Source organism: Scyliorhinus canicula, chromosome 4 (assembly GCF_902713615.1).
Source record: "Scyliorhinus canicula chromosome 4, sScyCan1.1, whole genome shotgun sequence".
Taxonomy (NCBI): Eukaryota; Metazoa; Chordata; class Chondrichthyes; order Carcharhiniformes; family Scyliorhinidae; genus Scyliorhinus; species Scyliorhinus canicula.
In genome coordinates, this window is record NC_052149.1 from 173,926,972 (window position 1) to 173,937,135 (window position 10,164).

The window sequence follows — 10,164 nt, forward strand, 5'->3', positions numbered from 1 at the left end:
GGGACGGAGGGTCAACCTTGAGGGTCGTGAGGCCGCAAACGGTGAGGGGAGGTAGGGGTCTGCCGAATTTGAGAGTGAGGCTCTGGAGGTTACATTGGAAGTCCAGGCCCAGTAAAAGTGTTGCACAGAGGTTGGGGAGAACGTACAGGCGGAAACGGTTGAATTCAATGCCCTGTAGGGTGAGTTTAACCAGACAGAAGCCCCGGCTCGGGACAGAGTGGGATCCGAAGGCCAGTGAGATCCGCTGGTTGGCAGGATGGACCGCGAGGGAGCAGCGCCTTACCGTGTCCGGATGGATGAAGCTGTCTGTGCTCCCGGAGTCGATGAGGCAGGAGGTCACGTGGCCGTTGACAAGCACCATCGTAGAAGCGGTAGCCAGGTTGCGAGGATGGGATTGGTCGAGCATCATGGAGGCGAGTAGTGGCCGATTGACCGAAGAGTCCGAGTCCGATGAGTAGCGGCAGCGACGCGGGTCCCGTGGTCCAGTTCCGAGGGGAGGACAAAATGGCGGCGTCTGGAGTACCTGCGGGGAAGAAGATGGCGTCGCCCATGCAGCGCACGTTGCGGGGGTGGGGCAAGATGGCGTCGCCCATGCAGCGCACGTTGCGGGGGTGGGGCAAGATGGCGGCGACCATGGAACGCACATGGAGTCTGGGAAGGAAGATGGCGGCGCCCACTGATCGCACGTGGCCCCGGGGATGGCGGACGGCAGGGCCCATTGCGCGATTGGCTGTGGCAAGAGGGGAGTTCGGGCGCGATAGTGGCAACTGCGCGGGACTAACACACCGCTGCTTAGTGGCCTTTCTTGCCACAAGACTTGCAATTCGCGGTGCGGGCCGAGCAGCGCTGGCGGGGGTGCTTCTGCTGACCGCAGAAGTAGCAGCGGGGACCCCCAGGGTGCGTGGTGCGGTGAGCAGCGCAGGCATACTGCACGGGAGCAGCCCCAGTCGGGGGGGTCAGTTGCGGTGTCCACGAGGGGTAGGAGGGGTGGGCCGCGCGGCTGGCGGGGTAGGATTGCACATTACGGGAAGCGGCCATCATTGAGAGCGCTAAGGTCTTTGTTTCCGCAAGATCGAGAGCGGCCCCTTCCAGCAGTCGTTGCCGGATGGGGTCCGATGCAATACCCGTTAAAAATGCATCCCGCATGAGTAGATTCGAATGTTGCGTGGCCGTGACGGCCTGGTAGTCGCAGTCCCATACTAGAGGGATAAGGGCCCACCAGAAGTCCTCAATCATCTCACCCGGTTGTTGAACGCGAGTGGAGAGTACATGTCTCGCAAACAGAGTGTTGGTCGATTGAGCGTAATTCTCTTTGAGCAGTTCATGGCCCGGGCGTAATTAGGCGCGTCCTGAATCAGCGGGAACACGCTGGAGCTCAGCCTTGAGTAAAGGAGTTGTACCTTCTGAGCTTCCGATGGTGCAGGGTCCGCTGAGGTGATGTAGGCCTCGAAAACAGCCAGCCAGTGGTTAAAGTCTTTCCAGGCGTGTGGCGACTGTGGATCCAGCTGCAGGCGATCAGGCTTGATTCTGATGTCCATGATGTTGGAAAATCTCACTGTAATAAATTGTGGCGCTAACAATTTCACACAAAAGACTCGATAAGGTACAAGAGAGGCTTTATTACAGTGAGATGCTATTCCTCCGGCTGCAGCTGTAGAATGGCATCTCAGGGAAACTTATGAATATTTATACTGCTCCCTGAGGGCGGAGCTAGCCGGCAGGGGCTGTCATACATCCCCTAATGCAAGCACACACATATATACAGTGGTAGAGATCACCACACCTGCCTTCCATGAGAAGGTCAGAAGTGGGGATGTTGGCGGATGACTGCACAACGTTCAGCAGCATTCGCGAGTCCTCAGATAATGAAGCAATCCATGTCCAAATGCAGCAATACCTGGCTGGTTTAGCTCTGTGGGCGAGACAGCTGGTTTGCAATGCAGAACAAGGCCAGCAGTGCGGGTTCAATTCCCATGCCAGCTGAGAATTCTGAATTCTCCCTCTGTGTAGAGAGAAGGACAACTATCTACCTACCCTCAGACTGGCAGGAGACCCTCTAGCAGGGTCATGCATCCTGCCTGGGAGCTAGTGGCAGCACTGAGAGAGAGCGAGCGAGAGAGAGACACACAGAGACAGGCGGTGGAATGTCCGAGCTGACAATCTTGACTCCATTGAGGAGTGGGCCTGTACTGAGAGCAAGGTTGGCCTGCGAGACAAAAGTAAAGAGCCACTGAACCTTCATTCAGATGTTCAGTCTCGAGTGCTTTGTATTAAAACCATGTCCCCTGCCTTGCAGGCACATCAACTCAAAAGCCTGGCCCATTGACTAGCAGTGCCCCATAGCCTACTTTTGAAAGCAGCTCGGAGGTTATCTCGGAGGAGGACATGGATGAAGCATCTCAACTGATACACATACCATCCACCATCACAGAGACACACACCTCGGTGGGCAAACTTATAAGGCAGGCTTCTGGGTCACATCCTGGTAAACAACTCACAGTTTCTGATGCACATCCAGTGAAAGGAGTAACATCGCAGAGGTTGGATAGTCGGGGGTTTGCTGGATCCCAGTACACAGATGTGCCCCAGATAGGTGCCGTGCATCTGGACATGGTTGCCCCTCAGCTGCTTGAGATGCAAAGACAGAGTCAGGAATACCAGGAGGGGCTGTCACCGATATTCCTGCAACTGCAAGATGGAATGGAGGATTCCCAAAGTCTCCTGTCACCGGCCATGTTGCGGGTGATGCGTGGCACCCAGGCCAACACTGCAAGGCTGGAGGCCCCAGTGGAAGGCCAGGTTTAGGATGTCAGATTCATTTTTTTTTAAATGTTTTTAAATTTAGAGTACCCAATTATTTTTTCCAATTTTAGGGGCAATTTAGCGTGGCCAATCCACCCACTGTGCACATCTTTGGGTTGTGGGGGTGAAACCCACCCAAACACGGGGAGAATGTGCAAACTCCACACGGACAGTGACCCAGGGCCGGGATTCAAACCCTGGTCCTCAGCGCCGTAGGCAGCAGTGCTAACCACTGTGCCACCGTAATGCCCCAGATGTCAGATTCATGACTGCAGAACTCCAAGACATGGCTCAGTATTTGAGGAGCAAAGCTGAGGGGTTCAACACTTTGCACCAGACAATGGTGGGCCTCCAGGACTGGCAGCACCAGATGACGTTGAGGCTTCTGGAGCTCACTCCAGTTGTCTCTCCATCCCACGGAGTAACCCAGGGGCCCATGAGCACCCGGAGGGAGGAGGAGCCGATGGAACACCTCCCATAGCCTTCCACCCAGGAAAGCCTGGGAGTGCGGCTGAATAGAGTGATGCGGCAATACAAGTGCCACCAGAGAGTAGGCCAGGGCCCTCCAGGTCTCGGGGCTCCAGAAGATGGCCACCAAGGGCACCTCAGCCTACAGGCCGCTTCCACTTTTGATGTACATCCTGGGAATATACCTAGATATAGTGGGAGGGTTCATAAGGTTGCTATTATAGGGGGACAAAGTAGGCACAGGTGAGGTTAGGCACAGATACCTGGGGTCTTAATTAAATGTCTCAAATGCACATATTACCACATTAAAATCTCTTGTTCTTCACAACCTTAAGGCCTCAGTATCGTTATCCCACCTCCCAGTGGGGTAACACTTGACCCCATCTGGACACAGCTCTTCTCAGAGGCCCTCAAAGTCAGGCAAACAGTTAGGCCCACAAAGTGAAAATAACAGATTTCCTGAAATGACTTGGGCATTAATCAGTGAGTCCTAGACCCTAGCCTCTAATCCGCCTCTAGTGTTATGTGACAAAGGGATCTTGGGCCGAAACTCACTCGCAAATGAGCCGAGGAGTCAGTGCTGGCAACAGACAGACAGGAGTTGGACATAAGCAATAGCTAAGGTGTATCACAGAGCTTTCCTCAATGCAAATTGTCATTATCCTCCTGCATTTCCTGATTAGCAAGCACAAGGACTTCCCAGATCCAGCACCCTGAAGACTAAGGTTTACTGTGACCCTCCTTCTGTGGTCGCAAAGGGTTTTGCACAGTCTTGGTGGTGGGGGCTTTCTTAAACTGTCGGACAAAATGGTATTCCTATCGTGTGAAGCGGGAAGCGATGAAGGCATCCCTGGTCCTTCTGCCCATGCAAATCCTCAGCCCCACCTGTCCTCTACCCTCCAGCTCCTCCATGGCCTCTTCCTCCACTCCCACCTGGTCTTCCTCCTCATCTGAGGAGACATTCCACTCCTCCACGTCTTCATTTGTAAGGTGGTCTGCGTGCTTCTGTGCCAGGTTATGTAGGGCACAGCAGATATCCACAATGTGGGAGAGCCTCTTGGGACTGTACTGTCGGGCTCCACTGGATCTGTAGAGGCTGCAGAAACACATCTTAAGGAGCCTGATGCACCGTTAAATCACAGACCAGGTGGCACAGTCTCCGATGTCAGCACTGGTGTAATCAGCCAAGGCCTTAGTGGATATTCTTTGTCCCCAACAAGTCATCCCTGCACCCTGGAATGATCCTCAAATATTCCAGGGATTTGCAATTGCCCAAGGATGTAGCTATCATGTAGTCTCCTTGGAAAATGTGCACACATGTGAATGAACCTCATCTGGTGGGTACACACTAGCTGGACATTAAGGGAGTTGAACGCCTTTCTGTTGATGAACGGGACTCCCTGATTCCACGGGATGCATAGAGCGGCATGAGTTCAGTCGATCGCCCCCTTCACTTGCGACTGACCAGCTATGGTGATGAATCCTGCAACCTTCTCATCCTGATAGGCCTGGTCAAGGCTGAAATGGATGAAATCCAATGACCTCCCATAGAGTGTATTTGTGACCTGTCCGATATATTTGTGGGAGATTGACTACAAAATGTCATACAGGTCATCTGTTGAGCCCAGGAACAATCCTTTGGTGTTGCGAGAGTGCACAAGAGAGAGACAGAGACAGACCCTAGTCAATGCTCTTGCATCTTCAGAGTTGCATCTGGCCTCCTGTCTGGTTGTCCCATCCCTTAATCTCTACATCACCGAGGGTTCTAACAGGAGGTTGCCATGATCACCTATCCCTCATGGACAAGGTTACTGGATAGTTTTGTCCAGCTTGAGGACTAATAGATCTTCAAAGGCAGGTGCTGGAGTCCGGTACTAATCACTGCTAATCCTGTATATTCAAGCTTTTATCCTTGAACCATGAATTTTGTGAATGTGAGCAGCTGACATTGTTAAGGGTTGACTCAAGATGGCCAATTAGTTTAATGGACATGAGTGTCCATAATGTTAGAGGGCACAAGTAAGCTTGCATTAACTCTGCAATGAATTTGCCGTGAAAATAGGCACCTCTATTACTCTAGCTGCTGTTGTGTTATGCTTCTTCATGTAGCATAAGTTGCTTCCTTGATGTATACTCTGACAAAGGAAGGTTCAGACTTGGAGATAGGTTTAACACATTAATTGAACAGTTAACAATTCTCCTACTTGAGTTCGCGTCTCCTGCTAACCTTACTAAAGTAACTCAATCTAACTAACCAGTCTGCTCTAATCCACACGGTAGGTGTGATGCTTCTGATCTGCCCCTGTCTCTCTGAGTGTCGCCCATGGAAAGAGAAAGAACATGTGTGCCCTGTCCTTTTATATGGGTAGCCCCCTTGTGGTAATGTCACGTCTTGGTGTGTCTTGACTGCCCATTGGTCGTGTCCTATCTTGCTGACCTATTGGTTGAATGTCTGTGTGTCATGATGTCCCTGGTGCTCCCTCTAGTGTTTACTCAGTCCTAGTGTATCTACAATAACCCCTTGTGTATTTACAGTGATGCATATCACCACAGCTGCATCTTCCCGTGATCTAATTTCTGTTGGGCCTTTAAATTAAGACGCCTAGACAACCACTCCATTAATTGTGTAATGACTGCTGCCACCATTCCATCGCACTAAAGCATAAAATAAAACTGTATACAAATATGGGTTCTGGAAAGTTTGTAATTGCTTCCAGTTGGAAAAGTGATGATTCAAAGTAGAGAAACCTCAGAAATTTCAGTTAGTAAAGAGCTCCGGTTAGCAGTGTTCCAAATGAAACAGTTTACAGTATTTGGCTATGGAATCTTTGGAATTTGCTCCTTCTTTTTCCATGAATGATTAGCACGCTGGTAGGCCATATAAAACAGGTTAAAATTACAATATTTTTAAGAGAGAGAAATAACAAAGTAAAGGGAAGCGTTTTCGAGCCTTCATCATATGGTCTGTCAGCATGTTATTTGCAACCAATTTCAGTACAGCTATGCATGTTGGTACCTACATTATTTCCACTTCAATATTGTGCACCTCAATAGTAACAAGCTCAATGTGTTTCTGGGGAGTATCTTTCCTGTTGATAAGGTTTCAGCAGGAGGATGTGTAGCTCTCCTCCACCTTACTGGAATATTGCAATAACTGGCTAATCCAATAGTAATAGATGCTTCACATTTTAATAATCTCACTATCCGCGGATAGCTAGAAATGTTGGGCAAAATTAAGAAACTCTTTCTCAAGGCTATTTTTCCCATTCATATTCATCTCAAGTTCAATTAAGAAAAATAAGCATTACCTAGTATTTACAGCACAGGAACAGACCTTTCAACCCAACAGGCCCACAATGGTGTTTCAACTCAACACACAAGCCTCCTTGATTTAACCTCATCACCATATCTTTTCTCTTGCTTTCTTCCTCCTGTGTTTATTTAGCTTTTCCGTAATGGATCTATGCTACATGCAAGTAAAATATTTCACCTGAATTCGCTGTTGGATTTTTTCAGGCAGAATTTTAACTTGTCAAATTGGTGGGTGGGCAGGGTTCGGGGCCACCGCTTTCCCAAGCTGGATCAACCATGCGAGAACTCAACAGAGCTTCTTCAGTGAAACGGACAGGTTGGGAAGCCTTCAAAGAATGAAGCTGAAGGATTGCAGCTGTTCATAAAGCACTTGACCTGAGTGTTTTCACTGCTTGGCAGATGTTTTTAACCTCTGGGAAAACAGTTCCGTCTTGGAATTCCCTTATCTTTATCTTCACTTCCCTGCTGTCATCCTTCACTACAGGGTGGGTGCAGCTACTGCAGATCTACTTTGGACTTATGAGGAACAAGGTGAAGAGATTGACATGGAGATCCAGCTTGAAGAAGGCGAGACATTCAATACAGCATCTGCAGGCAGAGAGGATCAGCTCTCTCACCCTGTCTGAGCACCAGTGCCTCATGGGGCTCATGCTTTCACAGCAGGCCGTTGCTGATCTCTGCAGCTCCGAAGTCAAGACCTGCTTCCCAATGGACCAGATAGATATAGATTGCCAATGGATATTTGTCGTTGGATGTCCCTTCCCCCTTTCTCTGCTTCTCCTAGAGCTTTGCACTCTCTTCTACTCCAGCGAGGGGGGAGCTGTGAATGTGCAAAATTTATTGTGTAATAAGATGGAAGAAAGAAGGTGACTTGAGACATCAGTGTAAGATGGTTCAAAGATAAGGGTGATTGTAAGGAGTCATGGTGCATATTGGTAGAATGAAGAGACCACACACACCTTGCAAGACAAGTGTTTAAATGGGATAGAGGAACTAGAGGATCTGGGGATACAGATTCAGAAAATTACCATGCAGGGTATTAGGCTGTAAGCAAAGCTCGGGATTAACTTAAATATTGAAAAGTTAAGTTAAACTTGTATACAATCTTGGTTAGGCTCTGTTTGGAGTACTGTGAACAGCTCTAGTCCCCAAATCCTAAAACAAATGCAATGGCCTCCTTACCTTTCCCGCAACTTCACACCCACCTATCTACATTGAGAACATTTAACTGTTGTGAATACGCATTTGCACTAATAATAATATTTCTGTTCTTTTAGGAATTCACCAGATTTCATTCTCAAATTCAGCCTATGCTTAGTGGCATACTCAACAACAGAAAGGAGTGGAAAGCACTGGCGGATGAGCATGAGGCAAAAGTGAAAGCCATTGAGGAAGCAAAGCAGAAAATGGAGGAAGAACGTGCAGCAAAACAAGGTTAGACATATGAAGATGAATCAGAAAGTAGAAGAATATGTCAAGTGAGTTAGATCAAATTGGGTGGGAGCAGCGCAAATGCTGGCATTGACTGTTGTTTCAAGAAACCCATTTCTATGCTCTAAATTCTATGTAAAATGTAGTAGTACAGTATAAATATAACCGAGAGCATCTTGAAAATCCCTTAAATTTGACAGGTCGGGATGGATTTTCCACTGAGCTGCATAAGATGGCTGACCAGCAGGGGGAAAAAATACAGAAACTCACCTGTCTTTGCTGAACATGTTCTATGCTTGCATAGGCCAGATGAGTCCAAGAATGGCTATCAGGTCCGAGTGACAGGATTGGACCCTAATTTCTATTTTAAACCGGCCAATTGCTGACCCTCGAAGGCCAGTATGCATACCCAGCGGTAGGCCCTGTTGAATTATTATACAGCCATACTGGGCCGTTGTTCACCATTTTTGGGGTGTTATTGCTGCATATCTGGCAAATCAAACCACTCAAAACTTCATCCTATATGTTGAAGATATGAGTAAATTGAAAATAAGAAACATTCAATGCTTGGACTCTTGCCAAAAGCTGATGTACTCATATGTGCATTATATTTCTGCTTGGAGTAATTTTTAAACTATAATTCAAACATTATGATATGAGTTAGATCAATAGTTTTCTAATCAATTTAATGTGCAATTTTTTTCTCTCCTTTTCAAATTGCAGCTGATGGCGTATCAGAGAAGGCGCAAGGTTCCCAGTCTAAGACATGTTCTCTTTTGTAAACTACAGCAAGAAGAAATCAATAAGAGTTTTGAAATCTTCACTGGCATTATAATACAGACATGTGGAGAAAAATAGGCAACTTTTCAAAATTAATTGCATCTTTAAAATTGAGTTCAGAAATAGCAAGCATGCCAGTTAAATTATGCCCTTTACGTTTCTTTCATTGCAAGAGTCTCGCGTTACATATGAGAAAAAAAAGAGTTAGAATTATCAGGTTACCATTCACTGTGAAGAATTTATTATTTCTCCTTATGAATTATTGTATAAAAATAAATACAAGATAAAGAAAATAAAAATCTGCTTTAGAAATGGATAAATAAATTACTTTGATCTTATACTGGGGGGGGGGGGCGTTTAGAAAATGCAACAATGTGAGAAGACTTTTGAACTTCATTTTGGATGTATTGATACAAATGGTGTTTGATTAGTCCTTGCATTATTGTGTTCACAAATGAGACAGAAGGTCTATCCTTTTTTTCATGATATTGGTTAAAAAAGGGCATCTTAGTCCAGGTAAGGCTTGAAGTTATTGCTGTAGTGAAACATTTGGAATGGAGGTGAAAGAAAGAAGTAAACAGTGTAAAGCAGGTTTCTGCCCAACAACAGTTATATAGCACCTTGCCCAAAACCAATGGAGGTTATGTCTCAGCAGAGCTGGAGGAAACGGTATCGCCAGAAATTGCATAGTCTATCAGCGTAATTTAGCAGCCGTGTTGTGCCTGGTGCAGGTCCGGGCACACGGGTTAAATAGCGGGAGAGGCCAAAATCAGGATCCATGCTGGGCGCGAATTGGTTTGCAATTTAACCGGCTCACTCCCGGTGGCGGGTTCCGGATTCTGCCCAGATGTGGTGAGGCACCAATTGATACCAATTAAGACCAATCTCCATGTCATTAGCTTCATTAGCCATTTTTAGACAGCTAGGCTACTGAAGGAAGTCATTAAAGTGATAGTCGATCTTGCTGGTAATAATCTTCGAAGAATCCTTCAATTTTGGAAAGTCCCAGAGGACTGGAAAACTACCAATTTAACACACTTATTCAAAAAGGAAAGGAGACAAAAAATGGGAACTATAGGCCAGTTAGCTTAACATCTGTTATTGGGAAAATGTTAGAGTCCATGATAAAGGATGTAATAGCAGAGCGTTTAGAAGTGCATTATATAATCAAGCAGTGTCAGCATGGCTGCATGAAGGGAAAATCATACCTGACAAATTTATTAGAATTCTTTGAGGTGGTAAAAAGCAAGATAGATAAAGGGGAACCAGTGGATGTAATATACTTGGATTTCCAAAAGATGTTTCATAAGTACCACACAAAAAACTACGTAAGATAAGAATCCACGGTGTTGGAGTAGTATATTAGCATGC

General features: G+C 46.9%; 1 protein-coding gene across 1 annotated transcript in view; it reads left to right on the forward strand.

Annotated features, from left to right (window-relative positions):
- The window catches only part of pde6a (phosphodiesterase 6A, cGMP-specific, rod, alpha), an 80,022-nt gene extending 70,862 nt beyond the window's left edge, over positions 1 to 9,160 (forward strand). Inside the window, exons 21-22 of the mRNA XM_038795559.1 lie at positions 7,860 to 8,016; positions 8,737 to 9,160. Coding sequence (XP_038651487.1) covers positions 7,860 to 8,016; positions 8,737 to 8,795 — 216 coding nt within the window. The 3' untranslated portion in view covers positions 8,796 to 9,160. The remainder of the gene's footprint in view (positions 1 to 7,859; positions 8,017 to 8,736) is intronic.
- Positions 9,161 to 10,164: the final 1,004 nt, after the last annotated feature.